Source organism: Schistocerca piceifrons, chromosome 3 (assembly GCF_021461385.2).
Source record: "Schistocerca piceifrons isolate TAMUIC-IGC-003096 chromosome 3, iqSchPice1.1, whole genome shotgun sequence".
Classification (NCBI taxonomy): Eukaryota; Metazoa; Arthropoda; class Insecta; order Orthoptera; family Acrididae; genus Schistocerca; species Schistocerca piceifrons.
The window spans coordinates 830,286,460-830,308,292 of NC_060140.1; the positions used below are offsets into that span (position 1 = coordinate 830,286,460).

Below are 21,833 nucleotides of genomic sequence, written 5' to 3' on the forward strand. Positions count from 1 at the left end.
ATGCCACACATCACGTTTATCATTTGCCGCTATGCTCAGTCACTTATTCACCACATTTCAGATTGCTTATTCTTCTTTGCGTTTTCAGTGGATAGCAGGATGTCTACAGATAAAACTTGAGCATCGTAATTTACTATCTTTTACTGAAACGTAAAGCTATTTGAAATATATACTTGATGTAATTTACATTGCAGTATATCTGTTTCTTTTTCAGCTCTGTTATTACCTGTTCGTGAAAGTAAATGCCACACATCACGTTTATCATTTGCCGCTATGCTCAGTCACTTATTCACCACATTTCAGATTGCTTATTCTTCTTTGCGTTTTCAGTGGATAGCAGGATGTCTACAGATAAAACTTGAGCATCGTAATTTACTATCTTTTACTGAAACGTAAAGCTATTTGAAATATATACTTGATGTAATTTACATTGCAGTATATCTGTCGACTGCTTAGGAAGCGTGGAACTGAAGTTATAGCTTCTGTTCCTCACATATGAACAAAATACTGCATAATCTTTGAACGACATTTCCCTTCACTATTACTGTTTCCGTGTCTGACTGACTCTTTCTATAGTCTAAGAAGTTGCATATTTATAACTTCAGTGATGTTTCCTTTGATACACAGAGATATATTTTCTACATTCCTTCTTCATTGTAATGCCACATACTGTGGACCACAAAGAGTGTTCAAATTTCGCCTCGAATGATTTAGTCTTATGTATAGTCAAAGACCAGTTTGAGAAGCTACTGAAAGACTAATTGCTAGATAAGTATCATAGGGTTGTAAGAACCTTAAATGTGAACTTAGTGCATGCCTCACAAAAAGAGGCGAAGCCAGAAATTTATTGTGTCTTACCTCTTGATCGAAAGGAGCCATTTTAGTAGCGTATCTCCATGGGTTCTCAGCCGCTGGTAGATCTGTATTAAATCCTCCATAGCTCCAGAAACCTTCATCTGTAGGAGTAACCGTTCCTATTTCGGTACCATCAATACTGAACTTCATGTAGTCTGTAAATTACAGAGAAAAACCCACTAAAAGCTGAAATAATGGTACGAACATGGAGTAGTGATATGACAAAACGAAACGACTGAATGAAGGTATTTGACTTCTAAAAAAAGTGTGTGAAATAAATACATATTAAATGTACATTATAATACAGTACAATACAACAATATTAGCTTCAGAATGCAAGTGTCACTAGAATTTTATCACAAAGAACATAAATGTGGTATTATATAGTTTGAAATGTCAAATAGCCGTACTTAAATAGCAGACTTTTTCGTATGTCATATACAATAGACTCTGTTTCACTTCTACAGCGGTAATGGAGGCTGATCATTTCAATAGGAGTAGGTTATCTCTGCTAAAATAAAATAAAAATTCAGTTGTGATAACTACTCAAACTGTATGAGAAGAATTTTTTCTTAGACTCTCGCACAACTGTTGAAAATCTGAGAAAGGGAACTTTTTAATATGTAAAACATTTCTTTCCTTTCCTTGTGTAGAACTTTGCGTCACGAGTACAACAAGTGTAAAAAATATTTTGATGATGTGTCAGAATTTCTTCAAGACAACATCACCCCATGAAGGTAATTGAAATTTAAAGATCCATGGACTAAGGTCCACTGAAAAATACTTCCTCTCTCCCATGTTTACTTACCTGCAGCTGATTAAGCAAATGATAATGAAGTGTGTGACACTGATAAAAGGTGAAGATAAGATATCCGGCGGTAGATGATGATACATTGTACGGAAATACCCGAGAGTATGTCTTCATCATAATCGTTTGCGTAATAATATGTAACACATTCAGTAAAGCAACCAATATAATTCAATACAGCACAGACTTTACGAATTTTTGCTCGTTCATGTTCATTATTGACATATATTCGTTGATTTCAACCCAATAGTCTACTATTTCTTACGAATGACAAAAAATTTCTGCATTTTCAGAAAAAATAAATTTGTTTAAAAACAGCTTTCTTAGTATTACATCTACAGTTTCTATGTAACTGAATTACAAGAAACGTGTACCTATGTTTGAAGAAGACAGAGGGAATTACGAGATGATATACTACTAAAAATGATAAGTGCGATATGAAATTAATAAAACATCTAACAGGTAGCGAGTAGACTGCCACGCCTTCAGGCAGCAAAGTGTTAACTGATACTTTAAATGGTGAGATGCTCCGTTGAGGAGTTTTGTGATAGTCATGCAATTCATCGTCCCTTATGCACAATGCTGCTGTCGTCAGAGTGTTATAAAAGAAATTCACAGTCATTGAAATTAGAGGAGAGAAAATATATGCAATTTTTTACTACCAAAGTCTTACCAGATCGTTAACAATAGATGCATGGGAGAAAATCAACAAAATTTAATAAAAAAAGAATAACCTAAATTTTTAAGTGTTTGTTCTGATACGAACCACAACCGCATTTCGCATGTTGCAGATCTCCTTAAACTTCTAAGTTCTGCTACTTTTGCACTAAGGATGATAGCAGAGTGGAGATGAATTATAAAAAACTCACACACTTTTCCTAAGTTGACTCATTGATCTCTTGTGGTGACATCAACTCCTCACGGGGGAAAGTGTTTGTTCACAGACACGTGTTATGTGGTTAATATGTGGTGAACAGACTAGAGCATCTTGTGAACAGCAGTTTAAACAATAATTGCCCGTACTGAGAACGGCCTTACCGAACATTAACTTCCTTATGAAGTTTGTTGTCAACAATCTACGACAGTTTGCAAACAACCATAACAGGTGTTGAATAGGGATGTGGAAATGGGTTATAATTTCTTGAATAACTGAAAAAAACTGATTGGAAAGAATAGTTGAGCAAAATTTTGAAGGTAATTTATGAATCTGTGCACACTCTTGCGTGAACTTTAACTGATATCAATATCAACAGTCCTTGAGTATCATTTACATTCAGGGTAAATAAACATAATTCGCATTACGTATTTCTGCTTCTAGTAGTGTGCGGTACCAGATAATCACCGCAGCCATTGAAATTATCGATGTGTCTATAAGTTATTAAACACACGAAGCACAATACTTGTAGCGTAAGTAAACCAAGTTCAACAGGTGCCTATCAAGTCTGAGTCATTGCCTTCACATTAATTCCATTGTGTTTAGTCTTGAGTGTGACAATGTCGATGCAGGAACGCTCCTCCTCATACGGCGTTAACTATTGTTGCCTGCACCGAACCTCTTCGTGAAGGATCTCGGCGGCGAGCGAAATAATGAGCCGATAGGAGTTGAACTTACAAGCGTGCGAATAAATATTTCTTTTGTAACAACTTTTAATGAATGGTTAAAATACACATTTTTAACCATGCTGGTACGACGGGTCCAAGCAAACATCCGTACGCTACCACTTCCCGAAACAAAAGGGTGAAGATACATGAATTACTAAATAGAAGAGCGTATTTATTACTTTATTTCATACATATATTTAACGATGTATCAGAACGTTATCCTTGTCACAAAACAACTCGTTAATTTACTTTTGGCGGTGTCTTTGATTCATAGGTCATTCAGTTTACATATAACTTATACAAAGTGGTTCACCAGATATGCAAATATTTTAATATGTTATTCTACAAGTAAAACTAAAGAAAAAAGTTCATATAAACATAGGTCCGCAAGTGTTTAGTTACGGAGTTACAGCTAATAAAAGATTTTGCCTGAAATTTAGCAACTTCGCTAATATGATGCCATCGCGAAACTGTGCGAGGTTAAAGTAAAGCACGATTTCCATTTATCTTGTTGTTATTGGTCTGATGAATCTAATAAAACAGGTCCCAGACGTGTATCTGCAGTAGTTTTCCAGAACATCCAGTGAAGCAAAGATTTTTATCGAAGTAAATTTGTTTACTTTCCATTAAGAATGTAGTAACGTTTATGTCATTGTTGGCAACCGTTAGTGAGTTGGTTCAGTCGTTTCCCAATCTTGAAACAAATTAGTTTTCTGTGTTGTTCAGTGAAAGAACATAATAACAACAGTATATTTAAGTGAAACCACGTAGTAACTGTTGTAGTTTGTAGATTATTTATGAAATAGGGATACCTTTCAAATTTACAACAGAGGAATACGCCGATATGGTGTATCTTTATGGCAAATGTGACGGTAATGCTGGTTCTGCAGTTAAAGAATATTGCGTACATTATCCAACTCGGATTCCGAATGCACGAACCATTAGCGGAGTATTTCGAATGTTACGGAAGACAGGTTCTCTACCTAGTGTTCATAATCTGTACGAGTGCTCGATACGTGAAGACGATGATGAGGATATTATGGACGCTGTTGAACGTAGCCCGGGTACCAGTACCCACCATATCTCTCAACGATTAGGCATTGTACAATCTAAGGTATGGCGTACACTGAAGTACAATAATTTGTAGCCTTTCCATAAACATAAAGTGCATCGTTTACATCCGAGAGATACTGCCCTTTGCTTGGAGTTGTGCAATTGGTTAAATACTAATCGGCAGTTACACAAATACTTTTTATTTACTGATGAGGCACAATTTACTCGAGATGGTATAAACTATTTACATAGCGAGCACGTATGATCCGAAGCAAACCCACATGCAATTTCCAGCAGCGATTTAGCACGAAAATGTGGTGTGGTATACTCAACACACACACTACTGGACCATTCATTTTCCTAGGACGTCTAACTGGCGAGACGTACTTACAGTTCCTTCAATAAGAAATGCCGCGCTTGCTCGAAGATGTTTCACTTGCTACCTGACTGCAAATGTATTTTCAATATAAGGGCGCGCCTCCACATTTCATCAATGCCTTTACTATACATATAAATGAACATTTTCCCCAGAAATGGATTGGCCGTTGTGCTACACGTCTGTGGCCACCCAGATCGCTCGATGTAATACCAACGGACTTTTGTGTACGGGGATGGATGAAACTGGAAATTGGAAATTTGTGGTAAGTCCTATGGGACCAAACTGCTGAGATCATCGGTCCATAAGCTTACACACTACTTATTCTAACTTAAACTAACTTACGGTAAAGACACACACACACACCCACGCCCGAGGGAGGACTCGAACCTCCGACGGGAGCAGCCTCGCGAACCGTGACAAGGCGCCTCAGACAATACGGCGGATAGATAAAAGACAGTTTATGAGAACAAAGTCAATACACGTGAGGCATTACTTTCTCGCATTATGAGTGCAGCAGACGAAATTAAGAACAACCCTGTGAAACTGAAACGAGCAACAACACATGCAGCTAAATGCATTGAACTCGGTGGAGACATTTTTTAACATTTATTGTGAATGTATTGTGAAATTGTATGTACACTATGCAATTTCCTCAACACTGAGCTTTTTTTTCTGCTTTGACGTCAATTCACGTGCTATGGTATTAATAGAAGCAGATTTTCTGACACATTCATACAGTTTCAGTTCATATTATTACCATCGTTATTCCAAAATTAAACTCTCTACAACTTCTGTTGAACACTTTGTACAGTTATCTGGGATTTAATAAACAAATTGGGCCAAGTAGTCAATAAACTAAAATTTTTACGAAATTACGTCTTTGCTTCTTTGGATGTTCTGGACAACTACTGCAGATACACGTCTGGGACGTGTTTTATTAGATTCACCAGACCGATAACAAGATAAATCGAAATCGTGCTTTACTTTAACGTCGTACAGCTTTGCGATGGCTTCATATTGGCGAAGTTCCTAAATTTCAGGCTAAATCTCTTTTACTAGCCGTAACTCCGTAACTAAACGTTTGCGGACTTATGTTTATATTAACTTCTTTCTGTAGTTTTACTTGTAGAATAACATATTAAAACATATGCACATCTTCGTGAATCACCCTGTATATCAGAAAAGAAAGAAAAATAATATGATCCAATACACTATAGACAAGATTCTACTCAGTTTTGATACAGTGCAGAAAGTAGTGAGATACTTGGAGATAAAGATGTTTGACCATTTACCCAGTGACGTGAAAAAGTCCAGTAAAGAGTAAAAGTAAATTTAGACAGAAATTGAGAACATATGTGTTGAGAGTTCCTTATTTTGGACAGAATAACTTTTGGACGAAGCAAGATACTATAGAAATTAAGCTACACATGTCTCCTACGATAAGACCATTGCGCATCAACTGTGGCTCGTTGTCAGAGGAGACTACATGTTCCTGGTTACCTGCGGCCACACTTCTGCTGCGGTATGGATAATACACAGTGTGCGAGTGAAATCGGGTGGTAAACGGAAATGTACTCCAGAGTTGAAACGAGCAGTAGTAGCGTCGCATCCAACCGTAGTGAAACAGTGCCAGTCAGCTATTTGACCGATGCGCGCACAGACACGGATTGTGCTGATCGAGATGGAGCGTGGACATTAAAATTGCTACACCAGGAAAAAATGCAGATGATAAACGGGTATTCACTGGACAAATATGTTATGCTAGAACTGACATGTGATTACATTTTCACGCAATTTGGGTGCATGGATCCTGACAAATCAGTACCCAGAACAACCACCTCTGGCCTTAATAACGGCCTTGATACGCCTGGGCATTGAGTCAAACAGAGCTTGGATGGCATGTACAGGTACAGCTGCCCATGCAGCTTCAACACGATACCGCAGTTCATCAAGAGTAGTGTCTGGCGTACTGTGACGACCCAGTTGCTCGGCCACCATTGACCAGACGTTTTCAGTTGGTGAGAGATCTGGAGAATGAGCTGGCCAGGGCAGCAGTCGAACATTTCCTGTATCCAGAAAGGCCCGTACAGGACCTGCAACATGCGGTCGTGCATTATCCTGCTGAAATGTAGGGTTTCGCAGGGATCGAATGATGGTAGAGCCACGAGTCGTAACACATCTGAAATGTAACGTCCACTGTTCAAAGTGCCGTCAATACGGACAAGAGGTGACCGAGACGTGTAACCAATGGCACCCCATACTATCACGCCGGGTTATACGCCAGTATGGCGATGACGAATACACGTTTCCAATGTGTGTTCACTGCGATGTCGCCAAACACGGATGCGACCATCATGATGCTGTAAACAGAACCTGGATACATACGAAAAAAAGACGTTTTGCCATTCGTGCACCCAGGCTCGTCGTTGAGCACACCATCGCAGGCGTTCCTGTCTGTGATGCAGCGGCAAGGGTAACCGCAGCCATAGACGCCGAGCTGATAGTCCATGCTGCTGCGAACATCGTCGAACTGTTCGTGCAGATGGTTGTTGTCTTGCAAACGTCCCCAACTGTTGACTCAGGGATCGAGACGTGGCTGCACGATCCGTTAAGCCATGCGGATAAGATACTGTCATCTCGACTGCTAGTGATACGAAGTCGTTGGGATCCAGCACGGCGTTCCGTATTACCCTCTTGAACCCTCTGATTCCATATTCTGCTAACAGTCATTGGATCTTGACCAACGCGAGCAGCAATGTCGCGATACGATAAACCGCAATCGCGATAGGCTACAATCCGACCTTTGTCGAAGTCGGAAACGTGATGGTACGCATTTCTCCTCCTTACACGAGGCATCACAACAACGTTTCACCAGGCAACGCCGGTCAGCTGCTGTTTGTATATGAGAAATCGGTTGGAAACTTTCCTCATGCCAGCACGTTGTAGGTGTCGCCACCGGCGCCAACCTCGTGTGAATGCTCTGAAAAGCTAATCATTTGCATATCACAGCATCTTCTTCCTGTCGGATAAATTTCGCGCCTGTGGCACGGCATCTTCGTGGTGTAGCAATTTTAATGACCAGTAGTGTATTATTGTATTTCAGATACTTTGCAAGTGAGATATTTACCATAAAAGAAAGGAACAGCCATCGGGCTGTAGTTGTAAAGATATTAAGCATCACAGCGCGTGTGTAAAGAGACGAAATACTTTATAATGTGCGCCTACACCAAGATGCACGTCCAGCGTTAAAATATTTCGAAGAAACACTATGACCTGCTGGGCGCAGATATTTAAATCATTGCCACAGCGCTCGATATCAGTAAGGTGCGAAACGTTTGAAAGAGCAATCCATCGTCTGTTAAGAAATGTTCTAGAGACGTCATAACCTTTTTACGTTTGGTCGTCGATTTGTTAAGACGTGTCGTGTAGCACTGCTGCAAGTTATATTTTATTTAGTGTCAAAAACCATGTAATCACCGAGCAAAACGCTTCGGTAAACCGTGTAATGCTAAAAAGTACTTACGCGCACGCCAGAACATTTAATTTTTCAGCGATTGTTGGACTGCTCCAAGCATGAGAGAAACATAAAAATGTAACTTTTGCATTCATTGTATATTTGTTAGTGTCTATTAGTTTAACGCCCTTTTCTTTGAGAATATATTGATGCTTCACTTTACAGAAAATGTCTGCTTATTCTTTTCTTTAAACTCACCATGATTTTTCAATGTATGTAAGCTTTGTTACAGGTTCGCTCTTCATCGCGATATCTCGATTGTATTAGAGAAAACATTAATGTGTTCAATTTACAATCTAATAACTTTTTACAAAATTTCACTGTTTTGCATTCATCTCCATTTTTTTTTTTTTTAATATTCAAATCGGTCCGTTAGGTATTTTCATCGAAGATTCTGATTGCATCAAGGCAATCCGGGTCAAAGGTCAGTCAAGAAACCACCTTCGCGTAGTCAAACCTTACGTCTCCTGAACACAATCGAGAACCGACGCATCGGCGATCATATATTAATTTTTTTGTCTTTCCAAGTCGTACCAAAAACGGCAAAGTAGAACTGCCGTGAGTACGCAGTCCAGTGTTATAGGTTGCATTCTTTATGTTGTCGGCAAACATTGCCAGACATCATTACAGTCATATTTGATTAAATGTGAGTGAACAGCAACATCTATAATACTAGAAGCCCCATTGACATGGACCACAGACCACAACGGCTAGGCAATCTTTTCAGTAGTCTGAAAGAACATCTGAGGCGGAAAGAGGTTTTCCAACCACGAAGACGTTCAGACAGCGGTTCTCGAAAGGATCCATGACCATCCTTCGAGGAAGTGAACTATTGCCAGAACACCCCGAATGGTGTCTACAGAGACGAGGTGTTTATGTTGAAAAATGAATCTGTATCACTTGGAAGTGAAGTGCAGCAATCAATAAAAGTCACTTGGCCTGCCATTATGATATACAACATAGTCTTTGTTGTCTCCCCATATAACAGGTGGCCCACACAAGCCGCCGTCTGTAGTTCTTTGTTTCCCGCATACGTTAGTGCAAGAAGGGTTGCGTCGCCACTGCTGTCCAGTGGGGAAGTGCACGTACAAGCGAATCTCCACCGAGCTGTGCCGCCGTCTGCGTGCGTTTTCCTCCTGGTTCCAATCTCGCGGCCCACTACAAAGACGGGCCGCGGCGCTTACGTCACAGCACGTGGCACAGCAAGTCTTACGAGTGGGGGCAGCCGTCTACAGCGGGGAGCGACTAACTAATTCAGACGAGTTTAATAACTGTTGACTGCGCGTTTAAATACAGGCAAGTATAAAGATCTTTAGTGGGTGCCTTTTCAATTAAAGATTGGTTTCGCATGGGCCCTGCAAGGAGCTGAGAGTTCCCGAAGTTTGGCTGACAAGCCTCCTATGGCGAAACAAGCGGTGTATCATTTGAGAGACACAGAGGTGAGCGTGTGTGCCGGGACTTATCCCAGTTCACAGCTACTAACACCACGTCACCATAACGCGTAGCGTACAAGTAATGCACCATAATTAAGAATGAAATTAAAAATTAAAATTGCATTTCCAAACTTTGTCAACATATGCTTCATAATATTAATGTTTAAATTGTCAAATCTCAGAGTGATAAGATGAATGTGTTTCCCTAAATACATCATTTTAAATAAAAAAACATATAGTGCTGAATAATACAGCTAGAAAGCCAGAATTCGGTCAGATTGTGAAAATGTATGTCAAAATTAACTGTTGCAAGTTTCAACTTGATCGGAACAGAATTTTACTCGCAATCCACGTTTTTAGGAAAAATAAGTGGCGCTAAATAATAAAGCTCGAAAGCCAAAAATTTGTATGAAGCTTCAGTTCGACATAAAAACAGTAAATGCATGACCCCATCGAGCTATCTCTCATAGTTTCCGAGTAATTTACTGAAAACTAAATATCGAACGAAAACGTCTGTATTAGTAGATTAAGTATTATTTATAGTAATGATAGAGAGTAGCCCAACCTGGTAGCCGAGCGATCTAAGCCGGCCGGAGTGGCCGAGCGGTCCTAGGCGCTGCAGTCTGGAACCGCGCGACCGCTACGGTCGCAGGTTCGAATCCTGCCTCGGGCATGGATGTGTGTGATGTCCTTAGGATAGTTAGGTTTAAGTAGTTCTAAGTTCTAGGGGACTGATGACCACAGCAGAAGTCGCATAGTGCTCAGAGTCATTTGAACCATTTTTGAGCGGTCTAACGCGCTGCTTCCCGAGCGGGTACGCGTGCCGGTCTCCAGCACGAATCCGCTCGGCGGATCTGTGTCGAGGTCCGGTGTGCCGGCCAGCCTGTGGATGGTTCTTAAGGCGGTTTTCCATCTGCCACGGTGAATGTGGGCTGGTTCCCCTTATTGCGCCTCATTTACACTATGTCGGCGATTGCTGCACACTCTCTCCACGTATGCGTACACCATAATTTCTCTACCACCCCCAGGAGGGAGTCGGTCCACTGGGGGCCGAAAACCGCACAATAACCTTGGGTTCTATATGCGGCGGCGGCGGCGGCGGCGGCTGCGTGGATGGACTGCTGTGGCCTGTTGTGGGACTGTGGACCACTGCGGGCTACGGCGGGACGAAGCCTCTCCATCGTTTCTAGGTCCCCAATTCCACACACAGTACACACACAATGATAGAGAGTTTTGATTATAGCACTAACTAAACCCATTAAGTAATAGAGCTATAACAAATTTCAAGACTTTGATGTAAATAACAATCAATACAAAGTCTCTGAAAGTTGTAGTTCATAGGTAATGTTCTGCCGTCAGTTCTGTTCTGAAAATTTTAGACGGCAAAGTTTAAATGTAGGCGAGCTAAAGCTCTTTCTGCGATTAAAACCTGTTTAACTACATTCATACAAAAATTAAGATAATTCTAAATTAACACACAACAGTGTTATAAAATATTATGTGTCCGACTAAGCGGCCATTTAGATGTTGCTACTTGGGGATAGAGCGGATGAAGGCAGGTGTTTTCTTCGGCCGTCCGCTGCGCCCATATACAGGGTGTTACAAAAAGGTACAGCCAAACTTTCGGGACACATTCCTCACACACAAAGAAAGAAAATATGTTATGTGGACATGTGTCCGGAAACGCTTACTTTCCATGTTAGAGCTCATTTTATTACTTCTCTTCAAATCACATTAATCATGGAATGGAAACACACAGCAACAGAACGTACCAGCGTGACTTCAAACACTTTGTTACAGGAAATGTTCAAAATGTCCTCCGTTAATGAGGATACATGCATCCACCCTCCGTCGCATGGAATCCCTGATGCGCTGATGCAGCCCTGGAGAATGGCTTATTGTATCACAGCCGTCCACAATACGAGCACGAAGAGTCTCTACATTTAGTACCGGGGTTGCGTAGACAAGAGCTTTCAAATGCTCCCATAAATGAAAGTCAAGAGGGTTGAGGTCAGGAGGGCGTGGAGGCCATGGAATTGGTCCGCCTCTACCAATCCATCGGTCACCGAATCTGTTGTTGAGAAGCGTACGAACACTTCGACTGAAATGTGCAGGAGCTCCATCGTGCATGAACCACATGTTGTGTCGTACTTGTAAAGGCACATGTTCTAGCAGCACAGGTAGAGTATCCCGTATGAAATCATGGCGGTGAATCGAGGACGTAGAGTACATACTGACGAAACTAAAATGAGCTCTAACGTGGAAATTAAGCATTTCCGGACACATGTCCAATAACATCTTTTCTTTATTTGTGTGTGAGGAATGTTTCCTGAAAGTTTGGCCGTACCTTTTTGTAACACCCTGTATAAATACGGCCAGAGAGGCAGCGACTTCATGTCCAGAACAAGGCGCTTAGGTTAGCGCTTCACCTGCCAGGAGACTTTCAGCACCGGAGATCTCCACAAAGTAGCGGGAGTCCCGCTGCTCAAACACCGATTCCGGCAGGCGGCGCATCGTTTTTATGCGACCGCCCGTATGTCAGAGAACGACCTCGTCCGCAACTGTGTGCACTGGCACCCGACTACAAGGTGGCCAGACCTGTTGCTGGTGTAAAGGAACTCCGCAACGTGAGCCAGAAGAACTAATAGAAGCAACGCAACCGTGAAGAAGATTCAGACGAGAAGACAACGTCCAACACCCCCAGGAAGAAGTAGGAAAGGCGCGATCCGCCCATCCTACAACTCACCGAAGTATGAAGCTCCGTGAATTTGCGAAGCGAAGCAGCGACTTCATTTCGCACCCAGCTACCATATGGTCGGCGTCAGTCAAACGCCGGTTTACGAGCAGCCCTCGGGTGACGATACAGCCAGACTGAAACTAAACACATGTTTTCGGTACGAATAGGAAGTGAACTCGCGAGGGCTGTACAACCTCCTGAACTGTTCGGTGCCGCCCGTAATGATAACAAAACCGCGTGGCAAGTAGTAACTTTATTTTCCACTTTTTTGGCGAGCAATTAACTTAGATTATTCGAAGTCAGGGCGAAAAATCATTTATTGGGGGCTTACCGTAGAGGTCGCCTCTGAACTGCTCATAGTGCTGTTTGTGATAGAGACATTAGACTTATCAGTATTAACATCAGGAATATTATGATGTTGTGCGTATGAAAATTTATCAAACATATCTATCAATTAGAACTCAAAATCCTCATTTATAATCATAGCTCCTGATCCCGATGAGTAAATAGAGAATAGAAACATTTCTTTCAGTGACCTGGACAAGAATGTGGATTCTCAGACTGGAAACTACGGTCAGTATGTTCTCCATCACTTTCTGGCTAGCCACAGGAATAGTTGATAGTTGTCAGGCTCTCGTAACAGACGGCGCCGCACACTACTGGTGTGACGTCAGAAGTTCGTTGTAGGCGCCCGTATATTTCGTTGGCGCCGTTCCGCACAGATAAGATCGCATCGCCATCTTTTAGCAGTTTGAATCAGATCTTACAATGAAACAGGTAACAACCGTAATGTACTCTAGCGAAGATTACACCTATATGACACTTATCTACGGGCAGACGCATCGCAATGCAGCTGAGTCCCGAAGGCTGAATTCACAACGCGAGGTCTACCTTCTGTACATGTTTTCAAACATACAGAGATGCGCTTAAGAACCGGAGAAGTCTTTCAGGTACAACGTGTCGTGGAAAGATCGATCCGCGACGCACCCGTTGATGCCCGGAATGTTAAATGAAAATATCGCGTACGTGCAACGTACTATAAACGAAAGTGTCATCATGTTATTGTATTTAGGTTGCAGTATTATTTGTACCTGTAATACTAACAATACCAGTCACCTACAAAATCCTATTAGCTTGTCTATTGAATAGAACATAACAGCAATCAGAACCCAAAGTAGCAGAATATCAAGCAGGATTCAGACCCAATAGATCATGTCCGCAGCAAATTTTCAACATCAAAACCATACTCAAAATGCGAGCTCTCAGACAAAAACCTGTAGTATTTGCAGATTTCAAAAAAGCATACGATTCAATAGACGGGCCCTCACTATTCCAAATTTTAGAAGAGAGGGGCTTAGATCCCAAAAGACGAGAAATCATAAAACAAATACTAATTGGCACGAAATCAAAAGTAAAGTTTATGAGGGCGATCTCAGAACCCTTCGACAGTCAAACAGGTGTGAGACAAGGTAGTTCTAGACAAAGTTATGGAAGAATGGTAGAAGGAACTTAATAAATGTGGGGTTTGGAAGCCAATTCGACTGGGCATTACCAAAAACAACGTCTATATACCATATCTTGCGTTTACGGACGACCTGTCGATACTAACAGAGGATGAGCAGACTGCAGTCAAACAGTTGGAAATACTCAAATGTGCAGAAAAAGCAGGTTTACAAATTTCATTTGAGAAAACTGAAATGTTTTGTTCAAAAACAGAAATTGCAAGCTTGAAAACGAAATATGGTAAAATTAACAGGGCCCCATACTTTAAATACGTTGGAGAATTCATCGAACCGACAGGTATTGAAAAAATCTCACAGCAACATCGCCTCCAAAAAATTAAAAAAGGATTAAGGTGAGCGCAAACCACTACAAAAAAAAATCAATGTCAAGAGAGGCAAAAATTCGACACTACAATACTGTCATAAAAGCAGCAATACGCAAGTGCAGCACTAACAGTTAATAGAAAACAACGACTTGAAGGCATCAAAAAAGAAGAGAGAAAGATCATCAGGAAAATTCTAGGTGGAAGACATATCCAAGACGTTTATAGGCTACAATCAATTCAAACAACAGAAACGTTTTCACACATTGAAACTGATATTAGGAAAAGACGAATGAAATTCTTTGGTCATCTCAGGCCACTACCAGAAAATCGACTTACGAAGAGAATAATAGATTATGTAACCTCACTTAAGAATTCCACACCCTGGCTGGATGAAATTCCAAAGGACCTAAATAATGCAAACATAAGACCAGCCGACAGTCTAGAGAGTAACACCTTCAGACACAAAGTAGACAAATGGGAAGTTATATCAGAGCAACCAAAAGAAAAACATTAGAAACCAAAGTGGTCGGATGATCGTAAACAAGCCTTTTCGGAAAGAATGAAAACCTATTGGAAGAACATGAAAAACTTAAAGAAAAACTTGATCGAGTTATTTGCTTAACATCTTCCATTTCTGGGGAGAATTCGCCAATAGTAATAGTAGTAGTAATAATAATAATAATAATATGGTCATTATTATTAATATCATGAAATTCATTAGATTTCGTTCAGTAATACCTATTTCTCATCGTAATTAGAACAAACATGAGCTCCAGCGCACCTGGGGATATCGAGGTCTTCGGTACAAAGCATTCTGGAAGATCGAAAATGGCAACCGTTTAAGCTGCACTTACAACAACAGCTATATGGAAACTATTTCCAAAATTGGGTATCGTTCAGCAGATTTTATGAGGAGATGAATGATATTTCGTCAATGACGCCACTGTCAGTAGACACGATCTGCATCCCACTGCGGTTTTAATGTATGGAGCGGCATTGTAGGAGACCAAATCATTGGAAAGTTTATTTGTCTCCCAGACTAATTAGTCAGCTGTATTTGCAATCCCTACACAATGAGCTGAATCTTGGGCATCTACTAGACGACATCCCACTTCAGTTAGCTGTGAGCCACCGGTTGCAGTACGATGGCGCACCACCCCATTATCGTAGAGGGGTTAGGGAATATCTCAACAATGTGTACCCTGAACGGTGGATAGGTTGTGGTAGTTGCGTTCGATGGTGAGAGAGGTCGTCTGATTTAACGCACTTAGATTTTTTCATATTGGGTTAAATCAAAGCCAGGCTTTACGAAACGGAACCGAAAAATCGAGATATGTCAAAGGAACAGCAATTTAGAGAATCATACCTCATAAATTGGTAAGAGATGGAACTGATCCTGTTGTGGACTGGCAAGACAGCCAATCCACAGTGACGGGTAACCGAAAGGCACGCGCTTAAACTCACGCAGGCTGGCGTGAGGTCTGAAACAGGATACGTAATGAATGCTATAAAGAAAAGTACGTAGCTGCTGGACTACTTAACTTTAATCCACAATTGGTGAACATTGGTCTTGTTACTGTACATGCTTCATTAGATACATAGCAAAGGATAATTGGCGCCTTGCTAGGTCGTAGCAAAAAAATGGTTCAAATGGCTCTGAGCACTATGGGACTCAACTGCTGAGGTCATTAGTCCCCTAGAACTTAGAACTAGTTAAACCTAACTAACCTAAGGACATCACAAACATCCATGCCCGAGGCAGGATTCGAACCTGCGACCGGGTCGTAGCAATTGACGTAGCTGAAGGCTATGCTAACTATCGTCTCGGCAATTGAGAGCGTAATTCTCAGTGGACCATGGCTAGCAACGTCGGCTGTACAACTGGGGCGAGTGCCAGTACGTCTCTCTAGACCTGCCAAGGGGCGGCGCTCGGTCTGCAATCACTGGTAGTGGCGACACGCGGGTCCGACGTATACTAGCGGACCGCGGCCGATTTAAAAGCTACCACCTAGCAAGTGTGATGTCTGGCGGTGACACTACAGATCCCCCATGGTACACAAAACAGGTCCGAACGCTGTTGCAGAGGCAACGGAAAAAACATGCGAAGTTCAGAAGAACGCGAAATCCCGAAGATTGGCTAAAATTTACAGACGCGTGAATTTTGGCACGGACTTCAATGCGAGATGCCTTTAATAGGTTCCACAACGAAACATTGTCTCGAAATTTGGTAGAAAATCCGAAGAAATTCTGGTCGTATGTAAAGTACACAAGTGGCAAGACGCAGTCAATATCTTTGCTGCGCAGTGCCGATGGTACTGTTACCGATGGCGGTGCCGCTAAAGCAGAGTTATTGAACGCAGTTTTCCGAAATTCCTTCACCAGGGAAGACGAATGGAATATTCCAGAATTTGAAACACGAACAGCTGCTAGCATGAGTTTCTTAGAAGTAGATACCTCAGGGGTTGTGAAGCAACTCAAATACGGGCAAGTCTTCAGGTCCAGATTGTATACCGATTAGGTTCCTTTCAGATTACGCTTATACAATAGCTCCCTACTTAGCAATCATATACAACCGCTCGCTCACCGATAGATCTGTACCTACAGATTGGAAAATTGCGCAGGTCGCACCAGTGTTTAAGAAGGGTAGTAGGAGTAATCCATCGAACTACAGACCTATATCATTGACGTCGGTTTGCAGTAGGGTTTTGGAGCATATACTGTATTCAAACATTATGAATCACCTCGAAAGGAACGATCTATTGATACGTAATCAGCATGGTTTCAGAAAACATCGTTCTTGTGCAACGCAGCTAGCTCTTTATTCGCACGAAGTAATGGCCGCTATCGACAGGGGATCTCAAGTTGATTCCGTATTTCTAGATTTCCGGAAAGCGTTTGACACCGTTCCTCACAAGCGACTTCTAATCAAGCTGCGGGCCTATGGGTTATCGTCTCAGTTGTGCGACTGGATTTGTGATTTCCTGTCAGTGAAGGTCGCAGTTCGTAGTGATAGAAGGCAAAACATCGAGTAAAACTGAAGTGATATCAGGTGTTCCACAGGGAAACGTCCTGGGACCTCTGCTGTTCCTGATCTATATAAATGACCTGGGTGACAATCTGAGCAGTTCTCTTAGGTTGTTCGCAGATGATGCTGTAATTTACCGTCTAGTAAGGTCATCCGAAGACCAGTATCAGTTGCAAAGCGATTTAGAAATAATTGCTGAATGGTGTGGCAGGTGGACAGTTGACGCTAAATAACGAAAAGTGTGAGGTGATCCACATGAGTTCCAGAAGAAATCCGTTGGAATTCGATTACTCGATAAACAGTACAATTCTCAAGGCTGTCAATTCAACTAAGTACCTGGGTGTTAAAATTACGAACAACTTCAGCTGGAAAGACGACATAGATAATATTGTGGGTAAGGCGAGCCAAAGGTTGCGTTTCATTGGCAGGACACTTAGAAGATGCAACAAGCCCACTAAAGAGACAGCTTACACTACACTCGTTCGTCCTCTGTTAGAATATTGCTGCGCGGTGTGGGATCCTTACCAGGTGGGATTGACGGAGGACTTCGAAAGGGTGCAAAAAAGGGCAGCTCGTTTTGTATTTGTAATAGGGGAGAGAGTGTGGCAGACATGATGCGCGAGTTGGGATGGAAGTCATTAAAGCAAAGACATTTTCGTCGCAGCGAGATCTATTTTCGAAATTTCAGTCACCAACTTTCTCTTCCGAATGCGAAAATATTTTGTTGAGTCCAACCTACATAGGTAGGAATGATCATCAAAATAAAATAAGAGAAATCAGAGCTCGAACAGAAAGGTTTAGGTGTTCATTTTTCCCGCGCGCTGTTCGGGAGTGGAATGGTAGAGAGATAGTATGATTGTGGTTCGATGAACCCTCTGCCAAGCACTTAAATGTGAAATGCAGAGTAATCATGTAGATGTAGAACAAATACGTCATGCTAGCGATTCAGTATTTGCAGAAATATACATCAATGGATACAGCAAGGTGGACACGCATTTAAACATTTGTGTTACGAATAATGCAATTATAAAGATCTGTCAGTCTGTAACATAGGTTTACAGGAACATCATTTATGATATTCATTATATTCATTATTCTCTATTTCAATCAAAGATATGATAGCATTTATTTAATACTGCCGATTGTGTTGAACGAATTGGTGCATTATGTGTTGTTAACAAATTAGCTGTCATACTCTGATATGCCTTGAAACAGGTAATTAATAAGCTTTGGCCCTTGTGCGTATTGTTTTGGTCAAGGATAATCATTCTTCTGCACAGTGTGAGGTAATGGGCGAGTTGTGGCGCCCTGAAAGTATTCTAAATTCGTATTTGGCGTGGCCGTACGGGCCGCTCGGCAAGCTGGGGCTCGTCAGCAACCGCGTGGTGCCGAATAGTAGCCGTAGCAAGAGGGTTAGCCCCAGCGCAAGGTCCAGGCCGATCGCGTGGCTGGGAATTCCATGTTGACGCTGTGTCGAGGACTGTGCTTTGTGTTGATGAAGGAGATTTGTATGCCGGAAATGCCAAAGATGGCGGGTTTTGTGAAACCATAATGGCAGACATTTCACAGTTCATGTAGAAATTAATAATAACCAGAGGAATCATGATACCTTAAAAAGAAACATGTACGTTACCATTATCTGCACGACGATTCTGATGGTGTTATCAGATTTTCAATATCTTTATTAGTTCAAAGTTTAGTACCTGATAGTAAATTATAGATGTAACACTCAGAAACGAATTTCCAAAGTCTAAACGGTTCAATCGATTTTGTCGATCGACAGGTATTTAGAAAGCTATTAGTGTAAAACTAAATTGGTATGAATTACAGGCATGTAACTTGAATAGTACATGAGTTAATGGAGGTCAAAGTGGCCGATTACTACTGATCGCGTCAGGCCATAAGTACTCCACAGCTACACGAAAAACAGTACGTGCATGCTTATAAATGTATATTTATTCGTCTATGTCTTTGTTTACATCCTACACATACTATTCATGAAGAAATTGGTCACATATTTACTGTGTTTTAGAAAGCACAGATGCATTAGGCTACTGGCCTACTTTTGTTTCTATTCCTTTGATATATGTTTATTTAATCTGTTTATGTATTTAATAATGTGTGTTAGAGCGTGTTTATGGTCCAGCCGTAGGAATATTTATTTAATTTCAAGTTATTTAAATGTAAATCCAGTATTTCGTAAGTGTTTCAACATTTTTATGAGTGCATTGTCTTGGAGACATGGCAGGAGCGCTCTAGCCAATCACAGCGCTCGTTACTACGGTAGGCGACTACCAAAGTCAATGGAGAGACTGTATGGAAGTGGGGGAGGAGCATCGGTTCGCACAGGACGAGTGCTGGACGGGAAGGCGTGGTGGAAGATCGCAGGAAATACTTGGAGAGTGTTGAGCAGTTTGCGCGCGGTTGCGGGAGATAGAAAATATTTCGTAGTGCCGACTGGTGCACTTGTGATATTTCCGTGGCTTCTGTAGTGAAGACGTTGTTTAAAAGCGAATATCTCGCGAGCTATGTTGTTGCTCACAGCTAATTACGTGAAGTAGGAGTCTATTGTTCCCCTGTTATTCAACTTATATTTCATTTAATTGCTGGACCATCGACACCAATAAGTGTTTTACAGTAATAATTGACATTCTTAAAGGTACTTCTGCTATCATACTCATCATTTAACGTCGTTAAAATAGTTCCTGCAGATGTTATTTAATTGCAATCTTTCATTCATTAATTTCTATGTTACATTCAAAATTCGTAATTGCCAAGTGATAGGAACCTTCGACCGTTCGATTCATGTGTATATTCATATTTTATACTGTAGACTCAGCAGTATTTGGCTTATAATGCGGCAACTACATATCCCAGCCCCTAGACAACGAGACCAGCCAAAACATTTAATATTTCAGCTCTGAGTCTGAGGGTACGTAGTTGATTAATTTTTTTTGAAAGCCCGCAACAGACACCTATCTCGAGCCTAGGACTCTAACCCCCCAACTCTCATACAGCAAGCAAGTTTTCTAGCGTCGAACTATAGGACCAGTTATAGCTTAAAGTGTTCGTTTTCAGGCGCTGGTCTTAACGTTTAGCAGGGTTTCCTGTTTGTTAGTGTGGAGTCCCCTTTACTGTTCTGCTTAAGCGAAGGTTTCGGCGTCTATGGAATTAACTAATGTCAGTAGAGTGTGGCATGCATGGGCCATTTAGTATACAGGGTGACTTTTTCCACCATGTGCAAACTCTAGGGATTGATCAATGAGAGAATACGGAACAAAAATGGTCTAACGAATTCATGCCCGGAAATGCATGGTTTCTATGATAGAGATCATTTAATCAATCATACTTTATTAAGAGACTGCGGTCCAATACACACTGTACCATGCAACCACAGTTACCGTACGCATGGTTCCCTCCTAGAGGATGGTACTGTCCCTGATACATCATGCCCTAGTGCCCTCCCTTGCCATAGCAATCAGTAATGTTGTGTCCAATTCACTTCTCTTACTGACTCACCTTGTAGTGTATGTGATACAGCATTGTACACAATGACTCTGTATAAGAATCAAGAACTTTCCGACATGGTGTTTACTTACAGAAAGGCAAATGGCAGTGGGCTGCAGGCAGCAAGGTTATATCAGGAGGCCTATCCCTGCCGACAACAACCACATCATTCACTTTTTAGAACAGTGTTTCGCCGTTTGTCTGAGACAGGAAACACGAAATCACGAAGGACGTACAAGAAATGTTCGAACACCAGAACTGGAGGAAAATGTGTTTAACACTATGGAAGGCAACCGCCATATCAGCAGCAGCCAGTTGGCCCGCCAGTACAGGGTAAGCCAGATGACCGCATGGAACATTCTCCATGAGAACTGTTACTACCCTTACCACTTACCAGCATGTGCGGCGCTTACTAGCGACTGACTTTCCACATCGAGAGCAGTTTTGTCACTGGTTTCTTCATCAGACAACCACAAGTCTGGGATTTGTGTCATCCATCCTATTCACAGATGAGGCCATCTTTACGCAGAGTGGTATCTTCAGCTTTTATAACAGTCATCTGCTGAATAATATGCATAACCCTATGGTATGGTGACAGCGAATCATAAGCATCAGTGCAACCAGAATGTGTGGGCTGGGATAACTGGTGACCGTATTTTGGGATCAGTCTCTCTTCCACGTCACCTTACAGAATGGAACTATTGGCGTTTCTTACAGGTGATTTTGCCTCCCCTGCTGGAAGAAGTGACACTGATGATCCGTAGGATACTACATGATGGTGCTCCAGACCACTTTGGCGTTAACGTCCGGACACATCTCAGTTGTGTCTTCCCTGGTCAATGGATCAGACGAGGGGCCCAGTTGCATGATGCACTCGTTTACCAGATCTCAGGCAGCGCAATATCTGGTTATGGGCCCATCTCAAAAGTATCGTGTATGCAGTGCCCATTCCAGATGTGGAGACGCTGGATCAGCGTATTCATGCTGCCTTTGACACTATTAGGGTGCAGCCTGGCCACTGTGAACTTATGAGACAGAATATGCTATGGTGCGTACACGGATACGTTGAGGCACATAGTAATCATTTTCAAC

The 21,833-nt window shown here is 41.7% G+C and overlaps 1 protein-coding gene across 1 annotated transcript in view; it reads right to left on the reverse strand.

Moving 5' to 3' along the window:
- LOC124789100 (beta-1,3-glucan-binding protein-like) overlaps positions 1 to 21,833 on the reverse strand; it is a 119,276-nt gene that overhangs the window by 10,598 nt on the left and 86,845 nt on the right. Inside the window, exon 5 of the mRNA XM_047256388.1 lies at positions 859 to 1,010. Coding sequence (XP_047112344.1) covers positions 859 to 1,010 — 152 coding nt within the window. The remainder of the gene's footprint in view (positions 1 to 858; positions 1,011 to 21,833) is intronic.